Source organism: Meleagris gallopavo, chromosome 16 (genome assembly GCF_000146605.3).
Source record: "Meleagris gallopavo isolate NT-WF06-2002-E0010 breed Aviagen turkey brand Nicholas breeding stock chromosome 16, Turkey_5.1, whole genome shotgun sequence".
Classification (NCBI taxonomy): Eukaryota; Metazoa; Chordata; class Aves; order Galliformes; family Phasianidae; genus Meleagris; species Meleagris gallopavo.
Window position 1 is genome coordinate 6,986,310 of NC_015026.2, and position 25,772 is coordinate 7,012,081.

Here is a 25,772-nt window from a genome sequence, read left to right on the forward strand (position 1 = left end):
TTTTTTTTCCTCTTCAGCTCAAATGGATTTCATCCCATTTGCCCAGAATTAAGCTCCCGCAGATTTTAATTTGCTGACATTTTCTTCATCCGCTGGGTTGTGGATAGCAGGGATAATGCACGTGCTGTGCCGGGTCCTCCCTGTGCGCAGATCCCCTGCCCATATGGTTGGTGGCTGTAGTAAAAGTGCACAATTGTAGTTCTGCTCAGGAATGATGAACACCAGCGGCACGGGGGGAAGATGAGCTGCCTCGGGTGAGTAACAATGGACCCTTCCTGGGATTCTAGGGGGCTGGGAGGGGAACGGTTGGAAAGCTGCTTAATTCCGGGATCTAGCACTGCAAAAAGGAGGTATGTGAAAAGTTAATCAACTCTTAGCAGCCGTAGTGCATAGGAACTGCCAATGCCAGACGCTCTGTAGGGTGGGGGAGAGGAAAATTTCTTCTCACTTTGTGCCCCTCTGTCACCTGTGGGCTCCAGAGCCCAGCTGTGACCCAGGGGTTCATTCTTCTTCTCCTCATGTCTGCCCCACATGGGATATTGAGGGCAGCTGTGGGTCCTGGGTTTCAGCTCTTCTTCCCTGGTTCAGGCAGGGAATTGCTCCGACTCTGCTCTGGGCACCTTGCAGTGCCAGGGTTGTTGACTCAGAGCCAAGTGATGCAGACAGGATCCTCGCTGCATTTCAGAGGTTAGGAGCTCACCGAACACCATGTTCCCCTTGCTGTCTGCTGTGCCCTGTGCCTTTCCTCCCACGCCAGCAGTGTCCCAGTGTCCATGTCAGTGTTGTTTCAGCTCACAGCAGTGGCACTGAGGTTTGAAACACGTTTCAAACAGATGGGCAACAGAACTGTGGAGCTCTGAGCACAGATCTCCACTCCCCCCATTGACCTTCAATGTTCTAAAAGTTGTGCATGCCACTCCAGCTCCGATGCCCTGCGCACAGGCACCGTCCCATTAACCTGGATGCGATCAGCGGGATGTGCCCATATGCTGGTGCACACCCCAGGTGCAGGAACCCATCGGGTTGTTCAGGCTGCTGCGTGCCGTGGGGCTCCTGTAAGTCCTTCTGCTGTGCTTTGTTGCAAGTTTGTTCCTTCCCAGCTCCTGCTGGGGGGCACCAGGCAGCCCCAGTGTCACTCTCAGTGCTGCAGTTCTGCCTGCAGCCCCTTTGATCCCCAACACAGACACACTGCTGCCCGCTGGGGGTTCTCTCATCTCAGAGAAATTCCACTGAGCTCATTTTAATAATGCTTCCAAGACAATCTATTTGTCCCAGCTTGTTTTTCACAGCAATAACATCACTCGGTTTCTCCCCGTATTAAAATGCTGCAGCCATCTGTGGCCACCTCTATATGAGAAATCTCACTTTATCCATCAGGGTTTATACAGGACACATTGTGCTGCTGCCATGCCTGCCCCCTCCCCAAGATTGCATGCCCTCACGGACAGCTCTTGGTCTGGTTGAGGCTGGGGCACCACTGGTGTATGGTGCAGCAGTGCTGTGCTGCTCTGCAGGGCAGAACTGCCACAAAGTGGGCAGCAGGAGGTGATTGAAGGAGAGGAGGTGGCTCTCGGCTGCTTCCATTTTGAAAAATCCCTAATCTGATAGTTGGACATGTGTCCTATGGCCCAAACAGGAGTTAGGGAGAAAATGTGCCACCAGTGGGACACCAGTTGGGAGCGGAGTTCTGTTGGTTGCAGTCAGGTTCAAATGGGCCAAAAGGTCATGGTGCAAAATGTCCTGTAAAGGGACTAATTTGGTTTGACAAATCAAGCTGCTGCTGGAATGCATTGCCTGCATTCACAACACCACCGATGTGCAACTTCAGTTTTGTAAAGCAGTTCTGTGACCTGAGGTGTGCTTGGGATCTCAAACACATCACAGAAGATGGTTTGTGCTGGTGTTCCTACACTGAAGTACACAGCAGTCATCAGCAGTGCCCGGGGTGGGACCCGGCTGGGAGGGGCTGTGCGGCTCTGTGGTGAGGAAGGGCCCCATTCCCTCTAATGAGCTCTGCAGGCACATCTGCGGCACATCTGCGGCCCAACGAGCGATTATCGACCATCGGCTGCGGGGCCGGGGATTCAGCCCTGTGTGCACAGAAAATCCATGGTGGGAATGCACCGCTCTGTGCTCGGGGGCAGCCACGGCCATCCCCCAGCTGTGTGTGTGCTGCAGGGTGCGGGGTGACCCGGCTGTCCTGGTGTCACAGCACTGAGCACTATGGAGATATTGGGAGAGAGATGCGAGGGGGGGGAGGAAGTAGGTGAGCTCTGAGATCTGTGCGATGCCATAACTCCTGTTGGATGGGAGAAGTTTTCTGTCTCAGAACCATGTGACATTGGGCACTGCATCTTGCTCTTGGGGCAGAGGTGTTTTCTGGCCTGCGAGCCATTGGTATGGCACAGTTCAGACATAATCCCAGTGTTGCTCAGTGTTTTCATCCACCCTGGGATATGCTTTCTGCACTAGGGATGCAGTTAAGGTCTGCTCTTTGATAGCTGTTTTGAAGCAAAGCCATACATTTTTCATTTTTTTCTCCTTTGCTGCCTGGAGATTCTCTCGTTTCTTCAGCTCCAAAAGCCTCACATCCTCTGTATCAAACGCCGTGTTTCAAGACGGTGGCATTTAAAATAGAGGGTTTTATCTTCTATCCTTGCTTCCAAGCGTGGCTGTGGCACCCCAGGGGGAAGCAGTGCTCCTCAGTGCTCTACATCTGCAGGAGAGCTGAGATCCTGGTCCTGGTGCTGCTGCCGGGCCCCAGGGCTGCAGGGATGGGTCCAGTGGGTGCAGTGTGCAAGCAGGGCTGAACCCACGCAATCACTGCTTGCCTTTAAGGTTTCTCACCCATTACGGCAGCATGTAATTTAAACAGAAGCACTTAGAAGTCAACTAATTAGCACCAGCGAGGCATCCCTCCGGAGTTCGGCGCGAAGCCGTGCCCTCCTTTCTGTGCAGCGTCCTTCCCAGAGAGATCCAGCTAGAAATCACACAGACCGCAGGGTTAGGGAAAGCAAAAAGGCTTCAGAGCCGAGTTTTGGGGCAGCGCTGGCACTGGGGAGAAGGCAGAGTGAAACCAGCGCTGGGCACGGCGCGGGGCGAGGAGGAGGCACAGGGCCGTGCCCATCTGTCCGCTCTCTGCGTGCACGGCGGGTGCCAGGGCAGTGCCCGCTGGCACCGTGCGGGGCTGGAGCCGGCGTCGTGGGCGTGAGCCGGGGCTGAGCCTCAGCTGCATGCGGAGCTGAAGCGTCTCCTTTTGTTCCCGCTGCACCTTGGACAAATGGGGAAGGACCGGAGCTTCTCTCGGCATTTTCGGTACGTCTGCACTCCGTGCTGTGCCTGAGGGTGGGTGCACCGTGTGGGGCTTGTGCTCCTGCGGTGTCCCCACGATGCACGGCCATGCGAGGGGACCCAGCTGCCAGGGGCGCGAGGAGCCGGGGAACGTGGGGCGAAGCTCAAAGGAACACTGGGGCTGGGGGCTGGGAATTGCACATCGGGGTCTGCTTTGGCTCTGTGCACGCAACACACGGATGGCTTGGGGTGCTGTGGGGTGCAGAGCTTGTGGCTGGGTACTGTAACCGGACGGTGCCTATGGTGAGGGCACTGAGCTGTGCGTGCTGCGGAGTGTGGCACAGGGCTCAGCACCCACCACAGCTCCTGGGAGGCACTGCCTGGTTGTGGGGTGGGCGCTGGGCTGCGGGGCAGGAGGGAGTCCCTCACAGGTGCAGTGGGAATATCCATTAGGAAATAAGCTGCAAATGAGCTCTCTGTGGGTTTTAAAGAATGAGACGGACAAAGGCTGAGCTGTGCCAAGCGTGCTGTGCCCAAGTGAGCATCAGAGCAGCTGGGGACAGGCAGGGCAGGCTCTGCCGGCCGCGTTTCCTGGCCTTGTGGGAGCACATGGCCCTTGGGGACATCTCCTGGCCTGGAAAATGCCCTCAATTTGTATTGATTCAGACTTAGTACTGACAAAGGTGTCTTGGTATGACAGAGAAGGGCTGGCAGTGCTCTGCAGGGCTGGGTGCTGGCAGAGTCACCGAGCCCAGGGCTGGGGGCACCTCACCCACCTGAACTCCAACAGGGAATGTGGGCGGTGCTGACAGACCACAGGAGGAAGAGGAGAGGGAGGAAGTCAGGTCGGTGCTGGTGTCACATCAGCCAACGCCACCCATGTGCTGCCTGGATGCTGGGTCACTTGTTAAGGACAGATCTGAGCGCTCACCACATGGCATGCCATTGAAGCTCTAAAACACCTCCGTGCAGAGCTTTGAGAAGTGCTGTGCCCATCCCAAGGATGTTCTGCTAAGGGTTTTGGAAGAAGACCTTTTGTGCACTTATTAGGATTATTATTACTATCATTAAGCTCTTCTCCCTGATAGCACCAAGTTTCACTGCTAGCACTGAGTCAGTCCATAAAAAAAAGGTGTCTCTGGGCCTGCTTTGAGCTTGTGGTGTGTTGCTACTCCGTTCTCCTTTCTGCCAGCCTCCAGGCAAAGGAACCACCCCGGCAAAGTGGGGCAGCCCTGCGGGAAGCTGTGGGACCGATCTCATTCGTCCAGCTGAAATGAGAGCAGAGCATCTCTGCCCTTGGGAGGGGAGTGGGGCTCAGCCTGGCCCCAGCCACTGCTGCCTGCCTGCAGCTGGGGAGCTGCTTATTAGCAGCACTGCGCTCATTTCTCACTGCATTTCTCATTGTTGCCTCATCACAGATTGGCTGTGAATCGTGCCGGTGTGTTCACTAATTTTAAATTATCACCTGGCACTACGTGTGAACATCTGTCGGCCTTGGGGCCAGGTGAGCTCTGCCTGCTCCACCCCAGCAGGAGGGCACGGGCTGTGCCACTGGGCTCAGCCTTTCCCTGGGTGCAAACAGCTGTGTCCTGGTCTCAGAGGTTCGGTATCTGTGCTCCTCCTTCAACTCCATCCTGCCTTTCAGATTCCTTTAGAGAAGATGCCCCAGGGTTGTGGATCACTCAGTATCCCCAGCCCAGATCTCTTCAGATGCTGTCTGCATCCTGCTGTGGATCAAAGCCACCCCATAAGATGCAGTCCTGAGGTGCAGGGTGGTGACACCACATCCCTGCTCCCTGCTAACGTAGAGAGCATGTCCATGGGATGAGGTGTGTGCAGTAAAGAGCCATGCCAGCTGCGCTGCATATGGAGCGGGCACAGCTGCAGCAGTGAGATGCAGTTTGGGTGCAACAGTTAGAGTTGCTATAGAAACATCAGGAGATAACAGCTCCTCCAGAAGCCCCTAAATGTGCAAATGGAAAAGGTGGGAGGAGATGAATGGGGTGTCAGTGTTTCACAGTTGTGATGGGAAAAGGAAAAAAGAGAGGAAGGAAAAGCATCTCCATGTGTTGCAGTGCTGGAGGTGTGCGACACCCCAGACAAGTGCTGTGGGGATGGGCAGGGGGGACGTGGGCAGGAAGAGCCATGCGGGGACACTAAACACCTCACTTAGGTCCTGCAGTGTGCGTGGGTCTGCCAGGGTCATTGGGAGCAGCCTGTAACAGGGACGAAGGCAGAGAGAGGTCTTCTCTGTAGAGCTGGCTGCTGGGCCATAATTGGGTGAAAAACAACTCATGCAAGGCTTGAGCTGCACCTTGCCATTGGCCCACCAGGACGAGTAGCAAATAGGGTCTGGGATGGGGCATCATGGAGGAATGGAGCTGTTGTGATTGGTCTCTGCATAACGCTGTGCTGCAGAGAGCTCCGACCTCCTCACCCCATGGAGCTGTGCATGGGATAGGGCAGGAGATGCAGCCAGCATCCATGGTGTGCCCACGTCCCTGTATCCTTGGCATCCCGTGTTCCTGGTGCTCGCAGGCAGTGCTGAGGCTGAGGGCATACAAGGGACTGGAGTTCTCCTTTTCTAGGCACTGCTGGATGCAGAGCTCTGTGCCATCACCGCCTCAGTCCCATCCTCACTCTCTGCTCTCCTTGCCCCTTTTTCCAGGATTTTCATCCCCAAAAAACACCGGCAGCGCTTCGATGAGGTGGTGTCACAGAGCCTGATCAGCAAGCTGTGCCGCTCCAAGAGTGAACAGCACAGCAACCGCCTGCGGCGCAGCCGGAGCGAGGACCACCAGGAGCGGCTGCTCGTGTCCACCCGTGCCAGCTCTGTGCCCCGCAGCCACGAGGAGCTCAGCAAGAGCCTGCGGAAAACCACCTCGCTCATCACCAGCAATGTGGCCTCGGGGGCTGCGCGCAGGTAATACGGCTTCTGGGTGCTGCCTGGGTGTGTTTGGTGTGGATGGCAGCATGGGGGAGATGCTGGGAATGGGGATGTCTTCTGTGCACAGGATGGGTGAAACCCTCCTGGGATGAGGCTGAGCTTCTTGCTTGAAGGGTGGGCAAGTTTGCACTCCATGTCCTGGATCTAGGTCACCTTTTCTGTCCCCTTGCCGTTGCAAAGCTGTGTGTGGAGGTGAGCTGGCACTCAGAGGGTTGAAGGGATGGTGGAATGCTGGGTGGGTTGCAGGATGCCTGGCCACGCCGGCTGGTATGCGGGATGCTTGGCCACTCTGATGGCACGCACTGCCAAGCACGGAGCAGGCTGTGCACGTCTCCCTGCTCTGCCCCAGCGGTGTCTGGGTGCCAGGCAGCAGCAGCAGGAGGAAGGCAGGACATGGCTGCGCAGGGGATTAACCCACTTCCCGCTGCCCAGATGGCCAGACCCCTGCAGTTCATAGCATGGAGCTGCCCTGCTGCGCTGGCGCTGACTGCTGCTGTGCCCCATCTCACAGACAAGCAGAGCGGGATGGGGTCTGTTGAGGGGCAGGGACTGCTCCTGGGGAGGTCCTGTGCCATTGTGGTTGCTCCAAGTCATTCCCCTGCCTCCATCTGTTACCCTCAGGGTGTTTGACCACAGCACACCTCCCTGTGAGGAAAATTTGTTGCTATGATTTTTCCAAAATTCAATTCCAACGCATCTTTCTTCCAGTGTAAAACTGGTTCCTATAGTGGTTTCCTGGTTGTGAATGGTCCCAGTGCTCTTACCTACCCCAGGAAGCTCTCTCAAAAGTGGGAGGATTTCCTGATGCTCTTTCCAACATTTCCTCACCAAATTTCACTTTTTTCTCATCAGTCTTTGGGATCTTTGCCCCTCAGTCTCTCTTATTCTATGTAATGTATTATAGCCCATGCTTCACTTTAAAAACACATTTGATTTGAAGCCCTGGGCTGTGTTTTTATGAATGCAGTAATATCAATCAATGCTCACAGGCTCTCTTCCTCCAGCTCCCATCTCCAGCGTCCCCACCTCCCCTGTGCTGCAGCCTTCATGTTAATGTGCATTCAGCTTTAGCTTGCAAAAGCTGTAACTGGATCTAAAAGTCCCAGCAGAGACCCCGTCTGCTCAGTGGCCACAGTGGCAGCACGCTGTCCTCGTCCCAGGGGTCAACAAGGGGTGTCCCTTAGGAGGGCACCAAAGGGACTCGATGAGCAGTGCAGGAGGTACCCAGACAGAGGGGCTCCAGTGGGGCTCGGGAAGGAAACAAGAGCCCAACGTTTGTTGTGTTCTGATGTCACATTTGATTTTCTATCTGCAGGACGGTGCGAGTTTACAAAGGCAACAAAAGCTTTGGCTTCACGCTGCGCGGACATGCACCAGTGTGGATCGAGTCTGTTCTGCCAGGTAAGAATCCTGCTGGCCACCAGGCTCAGACCAACCCAGCTATCTATGGCCTGAAACAGAAGTGCTAAGTGTTTGTTGCTTGCTAGAATATAGCAAAGGAGCTTTACAAGGCTTCAGGGTCCCTGCCCTGGGGCACAGAAGGCACGGAAGGGATGGGACAGACCCCAGCCTGGGGGCAGCAGCTGCAGCCCCACTCCTTCCCTCTGCCTGCAGGGAGTCCGGCCGAGAAGGCTGCACTCAAACCTGGAGACCGAATCCTATTTCTTAATGGCCTGGACATGAGGTAAGTGGCTCCTGGAAGGACTGTGCTGTTGTGGGAGTGGGTGCAGTGGTGTTCATTACTCACCCTCACAGAATAGGAGCCAGAGATGAGCATCCTTCAGAGCTATCTGCTGTGGGATGTGAGGGATGTTGCCCCATATAGACACCTCCTGTAATATTCTTTCATGAAAACTGAGTGTCGGAGGAGTATTTCAGCCCAGCCTTGCTTGTCCTCTTACATCACTGCTGCTGTGGCAGCAGCCTGTATTTCACCAGGTTGTGCTTTCTGCAAAGAAAAGCAAGAGCAAAGGGTTAGGATGGACTACACGATAAGAGAGTGATGAATATTTAAAGGTTAAACATCTGATGCTGCTACTGGCAGTGCTCAGCTCTTACATTTCAGCTGATCCAGCAAACTGTTGGCTGATGCAGCAGCTCCAGAACAGAGCATACCCACCCAGAGGCTGTTCTCTGAGCCTACACTGCAGTGGCAGTGCCCCGGGTCAACCTGTGCCCTTCACAGGGATGTATTTATCATCCACTTCGCATCCTCTCCATGCAGTTAGGACAGGCAGAGTCCCCCAGTGCTATGGCTTACATGTGACATTCACCTGCTGGGGCTGTGGATGCACACCCCACACCCATTGCTCACTGTGGGTGCGGTGATGCAGCATGATCTCAGCTGAGATCCAGCAAGAAGAGAGCCAGGGAGCTGCAGCCGGGGCATGGTAGGGGCTGTCTGCAAGGAATGGGGTGGTCCTGACCCAGCTCTCTGTGCCCTGCAGGAACTGCTCTCATGACAAGGTGGTGTCGATGCTGCAGGGCAGCGGGGCGATGCCCACCTTGGTGGTGGAAGAGGGCATCGTCAATTTCTCCAGCGGTAAGTGTGCTGCAGAGGGGGTGCCCTGAGGGTCAGGAACCCCAAATTCAGGAGTTCCTAAACTCCCTGTGCCCATGGGGAGCTGCCAATGCCCGTGGGCTCAGGGCACTGAAGGTACTGGCCTGCTGCTCCCCACTACCTGCAGGGCTGCTTCTCGGCTTTCTGTGGTCAGGCTGAATCCTGGGCTTGGCTGCTGCCCAGCAGCTCATTGCACTGTGTGATCGTCCTTGACAGCCCTTTCCAGTGTCCTTCACATGCAGTCTGTGCTGTGTACTTGACTGGAGTAATCCAACCCCGTGCATCCATAGTCGCTGTGCAGCTATCACGGCTGTGTGTGGACTGTGCTGTGCAGAACTGCTGACATGAATAATTCAGCTTGCTGCTGGGAGCAAGCTGGAGGGAGCAGGCGGTGCGTTGTGTCAGTGATTGCAGTGAGGTGCAGGAACATGGTCCTGCAGAACTCACAGTGCTGCATTCCCAATGCAGGGAGAGGGGCGGTGTGTTATTATGGTGCTGTTGTGTGATGCATAGGGCTGGGAACTGGTGACTGGATTGTCCCTCTGGAGCGGTGAGGGCTCCCCCGAGCCTCACGTTGGCAGCCCTGTGCTACCCACTTCTTTGCATGTGCCCTAGAAACAACAGCAGGAGCCTCAGTGCTCATCAGTGCACAGCAGTGGCACTCAAAGCCCCACGAAAGAAGCCAAGGCAGGGTGACACGGTGAGCGGCCCTGTGTCAGTACCATTCCTGCTTCCCAGAGGCCAAAATCTGTCTTTTTTTTTTTCCTGGGGTAACCACCCCTGCACCAGAACACCATGATTTGTGTTTCAGTGGAGCTGAGGTGCCTGTGCTCTGAGCTCTCCCGCATCAGAGGGATTTCAGCTGCAGAACGGAGGTGCAGCAGATGTGAGCAGTCTAGGCTTCAGGCAGGGATTGGGAACACAGGTATTGGCCCGAGAGACCCCGACAAGGCCAAGCAGACTGCATGTCATGCTTGCGGGCAGCTCCGTGCAGGCAGGGCAGTGCAGGACCGTCATATGCAGATCACGGCTCTGCTTTCTGCTTGGTTTCCAGGCTCCCGGGGGCACATAGAAGCCCCAGTGTCCTCCTGTCCTGTCCAGAGGATGGGCTATGACCTCAGCCAGCCCCTCTGCCTGTTGAATTCTCTTTTCTCTCTGCCTGCGCCTTGCAGACTCTGACTCTGCCGACTCCCCGACCAGCTCCTCTGCGCTCACCTCCCTGCAGTGGGTGGCAGAGATCCTCCCCTCTAGCATCAAGATTCAAGGGAGGACCTTCAACCAGCAGCTGGAGCACCTGCTCACCCCACCTGAGCGCTATACCATCTGCAAAGCGCTGGAGAGCTTCTTCCAACATCGGTAACTTCTTAGCAGTGCCATTCCCTTAGCGCCGGTAGTGATGGCCACAGCAGGGACAGTCCTGTAGCAGTACAGCCCTCAGCCTACAGGCTCAGAGCCAGGCTCTGCTGTCTGCTCTCTCGAGCTGTGCATTTTTCTCAGGGTAAGAGCTGAGCAGGAACCCATCTCTCACTGGGTGTCCTGCCTGCGGACAGGACAGCACGGTCACCTTTTGTCCCCCTGCCATACCTCTTGTCCCCCTGCCATACGGTGACCTCATCCCCTGCATCCTCTCTTGCTGCCTGGCAGTCCCCACAATGGCCGTAGGTTCTGTTCCACCTCTCTGATCTCACCAGGCTCCATTCCCAACTCCTTGCTCTTCTCAGCATTTCTCAGCAGCAGAACAGCTGCAGAGTCCTCATCCCACAGCTGTACCCAGCTGAAACCCAGCCTCAGGATGTGTCATAGCAACCTGCTCTCTGCCCTTCATCCTCAGCCTTCCAGCAGGGACGTACCACCTCTCGGGGCACTGGGAGATATTCACTGTCCCTTCCCACAGCTGCTCAGCACCTGCTCTGGAGATGCGCTGCTCAGAGCCAGTCAGGTCCTGATGCTTTCATGTAGCACTTTGTTTCCATACAGACAGATAAGGATCTCAATCCTGTTTTGCAATGAAATGCAACAAACCCCTCAGTATTTAGGTCACTGGCAGCGATAAGCTCCCAAGGAACATTTGCTGGGGCTGCACCAACCTGATGTGACCAGAGTCACACCCAGAGCAGAGCAGGTGCTGAGTTGAGCTGCTGGAATCCCCCAGCACCAGCTGAATGAACCCACTGGGGACACTGCGCAGCACACTGAGGTGATAAAGCAGAAATCATTGCTTAGAGCCCCCCTGAGACTGCTCTGTTCCTGCAGGATTTCCCTCTGCATGGTTGCAGCCTCTGGCACCTGCAAATGGGAAATAAGACCCAGCCCAGGGGGTTTTGTGCTTGGAAGCACCTGGATGGAATCTGAGCACTCAGAACAAATTGCTCAGCTCCCCTAGACCAAATCATCTTGCCTGTAGCTGCCCCAGTCCATCACCCAGTGGTGTGCCTGCCCCAGCTGTGACTTGTACCTGCCTGGTAAGGGCAGGTGAAATCCCCTACATGACATTTCTGCTGCTTGCAAATAGCAGCACTGCCCAGCAGTGAGCACAGAAGGGAGTCAGGATGGTGGTGCTTTGACTGGCATCACAGAAAAGGCAGAATACCCACACATAGAGAGCAGCTTAGCAGATAATCACTGTCATCTTTCAGCTCTCCCTCACACACCTGAGGGAGTTCACTGATTAACATCAAGACAACAGATTTGTTCCTACATACAAAGTCCCAAATACAAAGTTTTCTGGATGGAGTTCTTGCTATTGCTTCTACATTAAGGCTGCAATAGTTGAACTTTAACCACTGCTTTCTGTGTGAGTTTCTGAGTAGAAAAACATCCTGACCTTAGCCGTGACCCAGCCTTGCTCAGCTGAGACCTAGCTCTTAGAGACCAGTCCCTCTGGGACACTCTTCTCTCCCTGGGTGTTTCACCCTCCTCACCACATCGGGCACTCAACCCCATTATCCTGAGCAGGCCCTGTACCACCTTCACCCCACACAGCATAGGACACAGCCCTCATCCCAGCTGCCCACTGCTGCCCATACCTCAGGCCTTACCAGAGCACCTCTATGTCCTGGTGCTCATCCACCCATCCACCCATCCATCCATCCATCCACCCATCCATCCATCCATCCATCCATCCATCCATCCATCCATCCATCCATCCATTCATCCATCCACTCACTATCAAGCCAGCCAACCCATCCATGCTGCCCCATACACACTCACAAAGCCTCCCACAGCAGGCTTTATGGTCTGGCTGCCAGGTGCTGCCAGACCCTGCAGATTGCTGTCCCTATCAGCTCCACTTGCACATCCCCACTCCCCACATCTCTCCCACCAGAATCGGTTCCTTGCCCACAACTCTGCTTATAGATGACCTGGGCTGCTTGCACCAATGATGAGGCAATCCCAGCAGCTGAGCTGCAGGCAGATTGGGAGGTGCAAAGCTGTGTGCTGGGGCTGTGCAGCTCAGAATGCACTCACTGCCCAGCCCTCTCTCTCCCATTTTGCAGGAACATTGACACTCTTATTGTGGATGTATACCCGGTGCTGGACACACCAGCCAAGCAAGTCATTTGGCAGTTTATCTACCAGCTGCTGACGTATGAAGAGCAGGAGCACTGCCAGCAAAAGATTGCCAGGTTTCTTGGTTACAAGTCCTTGGCAGGTGAGAGGAAAGCTCCAGTTCCAGCAGGGATGTGCCCAGGGAGTGTGCGCTGCTCGGCGCAGCTGTTGCTGTGCTTCAGCTCCTGCTAATAACAAGGGTTTGCTCTGTGAATGTTGGGCTGAAGGTTACTTCTTTTCCTTTTCTGTATAGTTTTGGAAGGGCAATTGCGTTGAGAGCAAATGTGGTAGTGGTTCGGTTGCAGAGGTCTGGAAGCAAAGGGTGCCAGAAGCTCTCAGGCTGTTAGGAAGCTCCAAAAGGAATTGATGCTTGAAGGGCAGTGTTCAGATAACAGGTGAATGAGCAGTGATGGCAGTGGGGTCTGTGGGATGGGGTCTGTGCAGCCATGCACAGCACCTGCAGTGAGCACTCAGGATGAAGTCTCACCCCAATAGTGCTGGCTCGGAGCAGCCCTGTGCTGCTGTCACCATCCCTTATTGCTGCAGCAGCATGCAGCTGTGCCTTGGTGGGATTATGGGCTTTGCACTCAGACAGTGGAAAGGGGAGGGCAAATTTGGGCTGAAACGTTTTAATCTTTGAATCTGAGCTTCTTAATTGCTTCCAAATTCTTCTACTCTAGGGCATTAGTGTTTTGATATGTTTATGTTGATATGTTTATTTTAGACTCGGTGTCAGTAAAATGGCACGAAAGAGGTGTTGTGAGGAGAGAGGCTTTGGGGACAACATCGTTGTTTTAGCACAGCCTTTCCCCTCACGGGGGGGAACAGCAGAGCAGTCCTGCTGCAAACCACTGCTTTGTTGTGTGTAGAATCGTGCCCCAGTGTACCTAACTGCTGTATGTTCCCAAGAACACAGATCCTAAAAATGGAGTTTACGAACTTCTGAAGATGTGGGGGGAAATTAATGTGCGTGCAGCTGGCAGCTGTGTGCCAGGACTGCCAGTGTGTGCCCCCAGCCCTGGCAGAGGAGGATGGCACTGTGTCCCCCAGGACCTGTACCCCTCTGTGCTCCCTGCTGCTCCCTGGCTCCCACCCTGGCAGCGAGGGGCAGTCTGTGAGTGCTGCTTGTTGTTCTGGTTCATCACGTGTGTCCACGTGTGGGAGCATGGCCAGAGATCCACGAATTTGGGGTGATTCTTCCTCCTGTCTTCTTCCAAACTCAGTGGCAATCTCTGATGCCTATGTCTATTGGTCTGTGTGAACACCAGTCCATGGGACGTACTGACGCTCCAGTATCTCTGTCCTGCTGTGAGTCTGAGCCTCTGAGCCATTCCACCACCAGAATGGTTCTCCCGAGCAGTGTTACGGCACTGCTCCCACTGTCCTGTGCCCCTCGAGGGCAGGTAGTTATTGCTGCATCCCTCTGGACCAGTTGGACACCAATCCTGCTGGGAAAAGGAGCAATTGCAATTCTCCAATCTGTACATCTGCATTTGCAACCCACTCTGCTTCTGGCAGCAGCTTGAGGATGGGGAAAGCCGTGAGCTGTTGCCTGTTGCCGAAGGGCTGAGGGCAGCCCTGGTACAAGGAGTGGGGCACCGGGGGGTCCGGTGGATCTGTGCATGTCTCACCACTGTGTTTTCTGCTGCAGCTGAGCCCGAGGCAGAGGAGCGCTACCGCAGCTCAGTGCGAGGGGCATCCTTGTGCCGGAGCAGCCTCCGGACCAACCGCCCCGAGAAGGGGGGCTGCAGGTGGGTTTTGTGGGGCTGGGGTCTTGCAGGCTGCGCTCAGGTGCTCTGGCCCACGCTGACATCCTGACCTGGGCACAGTTGGTGGGAGGAGATGGAGCTTTTGGAAATCTATATTTCTGAAAGTTAAGCAGTTGCAATAAGAAGCCTCTTGGGCTGATCCTGAACATTGTTTCCAGTCCCCTCTATTGCTCAGAAGTAAATTGCAAGGATAAGCAGACCATGGGGTTTGCAGTAACCAGAATCATTCCTCCCCTTCAGTGATGCACATCTCCCCAGTGCTGCTGGTTCCCCCCTCTGGGAGCATAGGCTGCAGCTTGCTGTGAGCTGTGTCAGACAGCACTGAGTTCATAGGCAGAACAGCATCTGCGAAACCACTGTGAGAAAAGCAGATCATAATGGCACTTTGTGACTATTGATGAAATCCATTCTTGGCTCAAACTGTCCCTCTTTTCAAAGGAAAATCCACATATTGCCCTTTGTCTGAAAGCTCTGTCCTCCTGTGGTTGTCCAAACTCCTAAACGTGCACTGGGTAATGGCTCTTCCCTTTAATATCACTGTCCAGCTGTGCAAGGTACATCTGCAACCACAGCACAACCACAGCACTGCTCAGGTGCTGAGGATTCACAGGAAACTTCCAAACCTACCAGCTGGGTGGTCAGAGAAATGCAAAATATTCTCATTTTATAACCAAGCACACGAATGTTCATGGGTCAGAGCTGTGGGGGCATGCACAGGACGGGTTGCTGACAGGTCTGTCTCTGTTCCCCAGCAGGGCAGAGTGACACCGTGGAGGTCCCGGTTCGCCTGATCCCTGGAGAGAGGCAGGCTGGCGATGGCACATCCCTGCCAGAGACACCCAACCCCAAAATGGTGCGGGCACCACCTGCGGGCAGCACTGCCCTGGAGTACGAGAACTCTGCTCTCACAGGGAGCATCATCAGATCCCTTCTGCGTAAACACACGAAAGCAGATAGAAGGGAGAACAGGAGGGATGCGTTGGCAGCATCCCTGCCTCCGGGATCTTCTCTGGGCAATCACCTTGAATAATGTGGGGTCTGTTGCAGCCCTGTGAGCGGGAGGCTGTTAGTGGGGGAGCTCCAGGAAAGGTGAAGGAGCGTCAGATCTGGGTGGTGCAGTCCTCTACAGAGTGAGAGATGGGGGTGGTTGAGTCCACGGTGGATGTCCTGTCCCCGGGACATCACAGGTCCCTGGGTGTGTCTTGAGCCAGGTCTTGATTCCAGCAGCTCTTTGCCCTTTTTCCCCCAGATGTCGGCTGTCTATGCAGAACTGGAGAACCGCCTGCTGGGCAGCTTCTCCAGCAAGGTGGGCAATGCTGCCCTGCACCACGCATCGTCCCCAGCCCCCGACCCGGCGCACGCTGCAGGTAGCGCCCGATTTCCCTCAGCTCTGGAGAGAGGCAGACGTGGGGGGGTCTCCAGTGGCAGCAGGAACCGCCCGGCAGCGCCCTGTCCCGCAGGTGCCCGCAGATCGGGGGTGCCCGTCTCATGGCCAAGCGACCCGCTGGCCGCCCAGCAGTGCTACTACCGCCTGCACAGCAGCCTGCAGTCCCCGAGCAGCACCGAGTCCAATCCCTACGTCAGCCTGGACAGCAGCCCGGCCCCATCCCCCCAGCACCGGCCCTACCCGCTCAGCCCGCTGTCGCGGCGCAAGAAGCTCTTCACCTTCTCCAGGCCGCCGCGCAGCCGCGACACCGACCGCTTCCTGGACGCTCTCAGCGAGCAGCTGGGACACCGTGTCACCATCGTGGATGATTTCCTCACCCCCGAGAATGACTACGAGGAGGTGAGCGTGGTGCTGGAAATGCTCCGTCAGCCTTTCCCCATGGGGGCTCAGAACATCCCACGATGGCTGATAGGAGCATCCTTCATCCGCTCCCCTCTTTCCCCCAGATGAGCTTCCACGATGACCAGGGCAGCTATGTCACCAACGACGTCAGCAGCAGCGAGTACATCAGCAGCAGTGATGAGGGCAGCTCCCTCACCTACTCCACGCTGTCGGACCACATCCCCCCACCTCCGCTCAGCCCCCCCCCTCCGCCGCCCCCCTGCAATTCCATGACCCCCAACCTGTCCCTGCCAAGGCCGAGCCCCCAAAGGCCAGCACCTCTCCTGCCCCCAAGCCCCTGGTGGGCCACCTGCACCCTGTTCCGCCTCCGCCGCCCCCCCCGCCTCCCCCACCTGTGCCCTGCGCTCCTCCCCTGCACCGGGGGCTGCTGCACCGCCGGAGTGAGACCAACCACATGAGTGTCAAGAGGCTGCGGTGGGAGCAGGTGGAGAACTCGGAGGGGACCATCTGGGGACAGGTATGGCCTGGGGGATGCGAGGGAGTCACAGGTTTATCAGTGGGGAACTGCAAGGGTTCACAGCATTGACAGGGAGAGCATGGAGAGCACGTGGGGGCAAGGAGGAAGCAAGGAGTGAGGCTCAGTGCAATAAACCTTTGGCACCACGGACTTGAGCCAATGAAAGGCTCTGGAGGAGGATTCAGGGTCCTGCAGGGAGATGCAGGCCTTGGGAACTCAGCTTCCAGCCTGGTGGAGCTCAGCTGCCACCCATGATGTTAGGTGGATGGCAGCTCCAAACAGCTGGACGAGAGCTGTGGGATTGCCCTCCCATCCTGCATCCCAGCGGGCACATCCCTCTGTCCTACACCATAGAGAATGAAATGTTTCTTCCTGGTGACTTTTTGGATGCAAACAATTCCAGGCATCTCTGGAATTCTATGTTCTTAGTAAAGCAGCTGTTCCCCAGCAACAGGCAGAGAGCAGCACTGCTCTGTAGGGCTTCAGTGCAGGACAGGAGCTAAACAGACCCATGAGGCAAGGAGGCAGTGATGGATGGAAACGCGTCCTTCCATCTCCCATGAGTGAGACCTGTGAGATGGGCTCTGCACTGAGTGTAGCAGCACCTCCTTAGGCGGTGAATGACTCCCCAGCTTTCTGCAGGGCATTGCTAGTGTTGTAAGTGGTCCTTATAAGAATAGTGCCATCAGCATGGGATTTCCTGGGGACACAGATCTCCAGGTGGTGGTGGGGAGGGGGCACAGTGCCCAGGTTCCCACCTGCTCCTCCTCCTCCTGCAGCTCGGGGAGGACTCGGACTATGACAAGCTGAGTGACATGGTCAAATACCTGGACCTGGAGCTTCATTTTGGGACGCAGAAGCCAACCAGTAAGTGACAGAGCCCCTGGGCAGGTCCTGGGGTCAGCCTGAGAGGGGCACAGTGCTCCATGGTCACCAGCCATTGCCTGACTCTGGCACCTGGCAGACAGCACCATTCACACACAGGATGCTGGAGTGCTGGCACTGCAGACTATTAAGGTGAAGACGATTTCACTGTCTCCCTTAATTCTCTTTGCTGCTGTTATCTGTTTTCTCTCTGCATTTCTGCCAGCGTGGGCAGCAGAGCTCCACATTGTGGTTCTGCTCCCTGCACCCATGCTCAGTCAGCTCCACACCACGCTGTGTGCCAAAACTCCTCACTGCCACCACAGGCCTGGCTTCCAACCTGCAGCACACGCTGTACCCATCTGTAATGGGCTCTGCTTATTGCTGTCTGTGCACATGTGTTGTCTACACACGGGGATGCACTGCATCGCAGCTCTGCTGCTCCCAAGCTCAGCCCTCCAAAAGCTGTGACCACGTTTCTCTGTCCATAGAGGGCACCACGAGTAACACTTTTCTTTTTACATATCTAATAACACACAGTAATGGCAGCAGGTGTGGGCAGAGCCTACGAGGGCAGGTTCTGATGGGATGGATTGTGGGAGTGGGATGCTATGTGACCCTTGCCAGGGGCTGTCATTTTGGGAATATTTCTAGGATTTTCTGTGCGTTTCACCTCTCGTTTTACCTTTTTCAGCTCCGAGTCCTCCATTCAGGAGATCTTTGAATCGCAGAATTCAAGGATTCCCGGAGCCATTGCTGTGTGCCGAGCATCAGTCCTCCTATCTCATTCATGGTTTCACTGTTTTCAGCAGTTTTCTTCCCGCTGGAGACAGCTGAGCCTGTCCTTACCCATGATTATATCTCTCAGTTTCTCTTCCAGAGCCAACTTTCATGCCTGAAACATTTAAAAAGAAAGACGTGGTCGAAATTTTGTCCCACAAAAAGGCCTACAACACATGTAAGTAAACATCATGGTGAAGTACCCCCAAACAGGCCCAGAGATGGGACCAGGGATGTAGAGAACTGGAAAGGTAAAAGGAGGGAGGCTACATGAGCACCATCCCATGAGCACGATCCCAGCACAGCTCCCCTGGTCTGAGCTGTCCTTGTCACCCAGCAGAAGGCCCTGCAGACCTTGGCTCAGGCTGGGCAGCGGGCAGAGGAAGGGAAGGACAGGACGGAGATGGGATGTGACTCATTGGCCTGGGAAGAGTTTGCAGGGCTGTGGGCAGGGCTCAGCACCACATCTCAGGTGTTTGCGGTGGGACGGGGGCATGGTGGGGCCTGTGGGGTCCTGGCTGTCCTGGTGTGGGGCCGGGCAGGGGCTCAGGACACGCTGCCCTGCTGCACTGGAGATGTGCATGCAAAGCAGCACAACAGTCTGACCGGGGGCTGCAGGAGACAGTGATGCCCCAGGACTCCCTACAGCCTCTGCAGTGCCTTGGGAGTGGAAAGCCCCCCCAGCTCCGAGCGCAGATCTATGCCAGCTTGGGCACATGGCTAAGTCCACGCTTCTCAGCCATGCCAAACATCCTGCCTGCCGTGCCACTGACTGCATCCCTCCCTGCAGCCATCCTGATCGCCCATCTGAAGCTCTCACACATGGAACTGCGTCAGATCCTCATGACGATGGAGACGGACCGCCTGGAGCCTTCCCACATCAAGCAGCTCCTGCTGTATGCCCCGGATGGAGAGGAGGTGCAGCGCTTCCAGAGCTACAAGGAGAACCCCGGCAAGCTGAGCGAGCCTGACCAGTTCGTGTTGCAGGTGCCTGCTGGAGGGAGGTGATCTGTGCAGCATCCAGGTCATCCCACTGAGTGCTGCAGGGAAGGGGAACAGGGCAGAAAGCTTGCAGGGCTGCGATTCTGGGGGGAAGGCTGGGGGCACCCACCACAGGGACCCTGTGAGTGGTGCCTGGGAGCTGGCAGCAGTGGATGTCCCATGGCCAAAACATGCCTAATTTTTTGCTGCACACTAAGAAGTGACTTTGCCCAGCTCTGGCTTGCTTTCTGTTGACCTGTGGGCATTGCTATAACACTCGCTTTCCTACAGCATGATGCCATTTTTAAGTACAGGGAAAAACTTCAATCTTCTAGGAGGGACTGTGCTGCAAGGACAGGAGTAATTTCCTCCTCATTTTGCTCTCAGATGCTGTCAGTACCAGAGTACAAGATCCGACTGCGCAGCCTTCACTTTAAGACCACTCTGCAGGAGAAGACAGAGGAGATCAAAGCGAGCTATGAATGTATTTGCAAGGCCTCTCTGGAGCTGAAAAGCAGCAAGAAGCTGGCGAAGATCCTGGAGGTCAGAAGCAGCCCTGCTGTGGGGAGCAGCCCTTGGGGATCCCAGGGCCGGGCATGTTTTGCCATGCTCAGATGAGCTCAATGAGCTGCCCCAAATGATGGTGAACTCCCTCAGGTTTGCTTTTAAAGAAAAGTCAGGTGGGGTGAATGAGGACACAGTGTGACAGAAGGCATTTTCAGATGAGAGATGAATTGCCTTGGGGCTCCTGGCCAGTGACCCCCAGCACCTCACTAAGTGCTGGGGAGGAGATGCTGGTTGCATGGTAACAAAGAGCAAGCAGGAATCCAGAGCCTCAGGCGGGGCTCCAGGTTCTCTGAGGTCCTGGCCCTGCAGTGCCTCCGTGCTTCAAAGCCATAGTGTGAAGAGTCAGATCCTTAGGGAGGGGAACAGCTCTGCTGGATTGCTGCTTTCTCTTTAAAGATCCTGTGAAAGATCCACACATAACATCTGCAAAAGGTTTTTAGGAGGGGAAAGATTTACTGGGCAGCAGGACAATCCTTACCCTGCAGACAGGGAGAGCTCAGCAGCCTCCAGAATTAGCTTTGGTCCTGCAAGGGATGCTGCTGAGAGACAAAAATCCCATTGTGCTGAAAGTGGCAAAGGCACTGATCCAGACCAGGCCCAAGTGCTGCAGGGAAGGAAGGTGCTCCTGGACAACGCTAAAGTAAGCTTCATTTATTGTATATCCATCTGACCCAAAAGCAGGCACCAAAGGAGATGGGCACCAAAGCAGATGGGCACTGCCTGTGCTGCTCAGTCACTGTGGTTTCTCTTTGCAGTTTGTGCTGGCCATGGGAAACTACCTGAACAACGGGCAGCCCAAGACCAGCAAAACGACAGGCTTCAAAATCAACTTCCTCACAGAGGTAAGGACACAGAGCTTACTTCTCCTCATGCAGGAGGCAGCAGTGCCAGCAGCAACGCAATGAGAGATGGGGGCACAGAGGAGCCTCTGTGCAGTCGGAGCTGCTGGGTGCTTCCCAAACCTACTCTGCATAGGGCCTACTTCCTTGCTTTGCTTTGCTGCAGCTGAACACAACCAAGACCGTTGATGGGAAATCAACCTTCCTGCACATCCTTGCCAAATCTCTCAGCCAACACTTCCCAGAGCTTCTGGGCTTTGCCAAGGATCTTCCCACAGTGCCGCTCGCTGCCAAAGGTAATGGAACACAAGCACATGTGGGAGCATCTACACAGCCTCATGGTTCATTGTGAGTGTAGGGGATAGGGTTTGGTGAATGGTTGGGTATAGGACTGGCCATGAGCTACTCACCATTGGCACAAGCCAGGAAGAATGGTGCTGAGTGAGAGAAGGAGGACGCAAAAGCACGAGCTTAGCAGCAGGGAGGTCCCAGCTGACCCATGCTGATGACTGCTGGCTATGTATGCTGTATGTCCACAGTCCAACCACAGGTACAGCTCAGGCTGAGGATCACAGGACTCAGTGAGCTGCCATAAAGAAGTCACAAAGGGTCACACTTTGCATGCTGGCACGTGGGATGGCTGCAGGCAGCCATGGGGGTCCTCCTGGCACCCCATCCCCTCCTGGGTGGCAAGCAAATTCCCCTTGGAATTGGTGCTGCAGGGGATAAATAAAGATAAGATAACTCAGCCCCAGAGGTGTAAGTTTTCCCTAGATGAAGGTCTGTACTGGCAGCTTTCCAGCTGGATTTTGCATGTGGCCTTGCTGCTGTTTAAACCCCATGGACAAGGCAGGGCAGAAGGAGATGTGCAGTGCCTGAGTTGGCAGCAGGAGGCAGCCAGAGCTGGGGAACATTGCCCACTCCTCTTCTTCTGCAGTGAACCAGAGAACACTGACAGCCGACCTGAAGGACCTTCACACCACTGTCACTGACATCCAGAAGGCCTGCCACAGCATGCCAGCCACCGCCGAGGACCGGTTCGCCGTGGTGATGACCGTATCCTTCTGTAAAAGGGGCAAATCCCCAGCACACTTGCTGCCCTCCACTAAAACCATTTAGTGGTCACTGTCCTGCCTGGTAGCCATTAGAAGTGGTGATGTCCATGCCAGGCCCCAGTCTGGGTTGTTTTTCTTTATGCCTTCCCTCCAGTCCTTCCTGGAGAGCGCGCAGCCTGCCATGCGCTCACTGGACGACCTGCAGCACAGGGCCATGGAAGAGTTCAGCAAGGTGCTCTCTTTCTTTGGGGAAGACTCCAAAATGACAACTTCAGAAGCTTTCTTTGGCATTTTTGCAGAATTCATGAGCAAGTTTGAGGTGAGTTGTATTTCTCAAAGGCAGTCAGAAAAGGGTTTCCTTGCAGCAGCAGCAAGCAGCAAAATGGCCATTTTTCCAACACCCAATAAGCTTGAGGCTGGTGCCCTGCAGTGTGCTCCCCACCTCACCTGACTCCTTGCTATTTGCTCTCTCCTCACAGCGGGCGCTCACGGATGTGCAGGTTGGAGACAGCCAGCGCAGCCCCAGGATGACATCCCCCCTTGCCTGGTGACAAAATGAGGTGCAAGGATTCATTGCCAATGAAGTGCAATTTGCTCCTATTGAGTTTGGTTGTAAATAGGCTGCTGCCACCTGCTACCATCGAGCAGAACCGCAGGGGCTGGGGCGGCCTGTATGCTGAGCACACATGTGGATGGCTGCAGATGGAGACGGGGCTGAGACACTGGTGCACAAAGGGAAACACTGCTGGTTTGATGGCATCCTTCCTAGCATCCTTCATTTCCAGTGTATCACAGAATCAAGGACTGCAGACACATCTGGGTGAAACCCCGCTGCCCTGTGCTCCCATGGCACACACTCCTGGCACCAGTGCTCACTGGAGCCCTGTCACTCATCCCCATGGCCACGTTCTGTGTGGTTGTGCAAGGTCCCAGCCTCTCATGCAGGATGTGTCCCCAGTGTTCCCTTTGCAGGTGCAGAGCCCTGATGCCAGGTGCCTGAGCTGGAAGCACCAGGGATGGGGTACACTGTGCAGAAATGCTGAGGCGATGGGAAGAAATGAGACCTTGCAGAACCCCAGTGGCACAATATGTAGTCTTAAATGAGGATCCAGGCTGGTTTTGCCCAGCTGCTCAGGGGAGCAAGAAAAGCCCCACAGCCCTTCCTGGCCATCAGCTTTGCATAAGAGTTTGTCAGTGACTGACAGAAATCTTCCCAATAATGTAATATCATCAGCACCAGACTTATTCAAACTCACCAGGAGCCAGGGATCCCTGAGCATTTTGGTGCCTCCTTGGAAAGCACAAAATCTTTGGTAGCTTAAAAATGAACGGGAGCCCTCTGATGCCCTGGTACTGCCCTGAGAGCAGCAGAGAGCAGCCAGAATGCACCCCGTGCCTTCTGGAACCCGCTCCCAGGGCTGGGGGATGTACAATGACTTGAGCAGTCCATGCAGGCTGTATCAGGGGCCTGATGCACACCCATCCTGCAGCAGCGGCTGTTTGCTATAATCAAGGCAATTCCCCGCGAGATGTCCCGGGACAAAGGGCTAGCAGCACCCTGCACTCCATGCACGTGCCTCCAGACCACGCAGCACCCGTGAGCTTTGCGGCACAACACCGCAGTGCGTTACCATGGCGAGGCACTGCTCGGTGCACAGTGCAGCCACTGCTGTGCACGTCCCACCCTCCTGAGCCCCCACTCGCTGACGCCTAGGTGACCCCCCCATGCCGATGCCAGAGTGAGAGCTCTTACTGTGCTGAAATACACAATTACCAACCGGTGCATTATTTATGGGAGACCTTAAAACCATCAATTCTTCTGTTTTCAATATTTTTTTAACCCTTCTCCCCACGTGTTTTTGGTTTATACAGCTGTAAGTGCCAGGCAGTTCCCAGCCTTGTGCTGTCAGAGCTCTTCTCTCCCCCAGTGACGGTGCAGTGCAATGCGCACCCATCTCCACTTTACGGTTTGGATGCTCTCACTGCATTCAGGTTTTTGGTTTTGTTTTTGTTTTGTTTGTAAAAATGTATTAAAAATTCAAACCGCTGGAGGCTATTATGCAACCATCATTAAAAATGTGAAACTGCCGTATATAGATTTTGCTACATGTTGTAACTTTCCAGGATAGCTAGAGCCCCAGCCCCCTTGGTATTTTTATGTGAATATTTTCAAAGACCCAGAACTTCTGAGATACGGTTATATCATTTGATAATGGGACTGTGTGTATTCATGGTTCAGTCTCTACCTGATGCCTATGTGCTGTTCCCCAAATAAAGCCGCTGCCTTCTGCCTCCTGGCTGCATGTACATCTCCGCTCCATTGAAAACTGCTTTGTACAACAGCTGCAGATGAAGCTGAGAGGAATTCTGCATTTGGCACTTGTGTGGCTGCACACCTCAGTATCAGTCCCTTGACCTGCACTGTGGAGGTGCATCATCTGACCCTGTTGGTATGGGGAGAGTTACTGCGGTCATGTAGAAAAGTTATTTGTGAGCAGAATTCAAGCCAGTACGATGAATATCAGCAGCAAATTCTTAAAATAGTAGGGATTTTTTTCTCAGCCTTCGGAAGAAAACAGCTGTGCGTGTGTGAGCTAGTGAATTGTTCCCCCTGAGAAGGAATTCCTGGCTGCAGCTGAGGCAATGTCCTTGGGGCAATTTATCTCTCTTTATGCCACCAGCAGAGAGGCTGGACTGCTATCAGATCTCCTAGTTGCAGTTTAGCTTGTTTACAGCAGCCTGCTCCATGGCAGCTGCTCCCTGGGGGCTCTGCACAGAGCTGGCACCAACCTGTGGGCAGAAGTCAGTCCTGGACACACGCACGTGCTATGCCAAGAGCCTGGTGTTCCTTTAGCTGCCCTGCAAACCGCTGCAGACCGTGTCCCATAGGCAGACGCTGAGTCTGAACCTCAGCAACACTTGCAATGTGCTCTTTGGTTTGTCCCTGATAACTCCACGTGTTAAGTAATCCTTTCCCAGCCCCATGCAGTGGGTGGGAACTCCCAACCCTGCCCAGCCCATCCTCAGCACCACAACCTTGGCCGTGGGTCACCTTCTTGGGGAGTGTGTCCTTGGGAAGGATCCAGCTACCAGGCAGCCCTGAGGTGACCCCAGGCTGCACTTCACATGTGGGAATACCCACGGGGTTCCACTCTTTCCTGCAAGAAATGGGGAGGAAATTAAAAAAAAAAAGAGCTGCTTCAGCAAAGCCATGGTGAAGTCCTGGCCACAGCTCCAGCTGGAAGACTGGCTGGGATAAACTAGCACCAGGATGACCAGATGATCTCCAGAGGTCCCTTCCTCTGGAAACTCTGACGGTTTCCAAGCCATGCTGGAACGTGTCTGAACGAGTCTCCTCTGTACCTTGTTAGAAGTGCCGTAAGCTGTGCTTTTTTTCCTGGACTGTGAGAGCTGCCAAAGGACAAACTGAAGTTTCAGCTACAGAGGGGAAATGCTGGAAGTCAAAAAGTATCACAGCTTGGAGGTAGCACAGGGCACTTGAGTGCTCGGCTCATGGCCCCTGAGGTTCTGCGTTGTTCTAACACAATTTAGGAAATCCCAGTGTTTCCACATTCTAGCAGATCAAACGAAGGCACCTCCAGCCACAAGATTGGTTCCATCCATCAGTGTGATCTGATCTAAAAGACGGGTTTTCCTACTTTCCTTCTGGCTTGCTTTGGTGTGCTTCTTTTCATCACCACATATTTAACTTTCCTCCACTGTCTATCTAGAAAAGCCAAAAGGAAAGGTGAAAGTTGAAATTCTCGCTCTAACAGCGGAAGTTTTAAGAGAAGTGAGGTTTCTGAAAAGGCAGCACGGAGAGCTGGGACATGACATGGCACACAGGCTCTGCTCAAGGGCAGCCAGCGATGGCAGTTCTGCCTGGCTGTTGGCTGCACCTGTGCCGGGCTGTGAGCTGCACCCCTACTTCTTGCCGCACTTTGGAAGGTCCCTTCAGCACCATTCAGTGCATATAATTTGACTGTGAACGCTTATCCACCCTGATCTCAGAAAGGAACTCAATCCTGGGATTCACCTACAGGCTCACAGACGGACCCCAGCCCACGGCTGAATCCTGCCCTTTGTAAGGCTCAGGCACGCATTCAGACGCAGGGCTGTCAGCTCCCTCCTGTGTCTTGTGGTGTCAGCCTGCGAGGACATCGGCGCTGACTTTCATTGTTACTTGTCCCTTCATTAGCGGCGCAGATTGCTTAAGAGGATGGCACTCTTTGGAGTTTGACCTATGAGCGCTGATAGTGAAAAT

The 25,772-nt window shown here is 54.8% G+C and overlaps 1 protein-coding gene across 1 annotated transcript; it reads left to right on the forward strand.

Annotated features, from left to right (window-relative positions):
• The first annotated feature begins 5,266 nt into the window (after window positions 1-5,266).
• LOC100551327 (delphilin) lies at window positions 5,267-25,660 on the forward strand. Its single transcript, XM_031555784.1, is given in 21 exon segments — window positions 5,267-5,275; window positions 5,880-6,214; window positions 7,554-7,639; window positions 7,853-7,922; window positions 8,686-8,780; window positions 9,971-10,154; window positions 12,296-12,450; window positions 13,999-14,102; window positions 14,850-14,969; window positions 15,366-15,902; window positions 16,010-16,163; window positions 16,166-16,422; window positions 17,202-17,289; window positions 18,155-18,244; window positions 18,857-19,053; window positions 19,435-19,590; window positions 20,370-20,456; window positions 20,620-20,749; window positions 21,391-21,509; window positions 21,663-21,827; window positions 21,988-25,660. Coding segments are annotated over 21 exon segments (3,210 nt in total). The 3' UTR covers window positions 22,060-25,660.
• The last annotated feature ends 112 nt before the right edge of the window (window positions 25,661-25,772 follow it).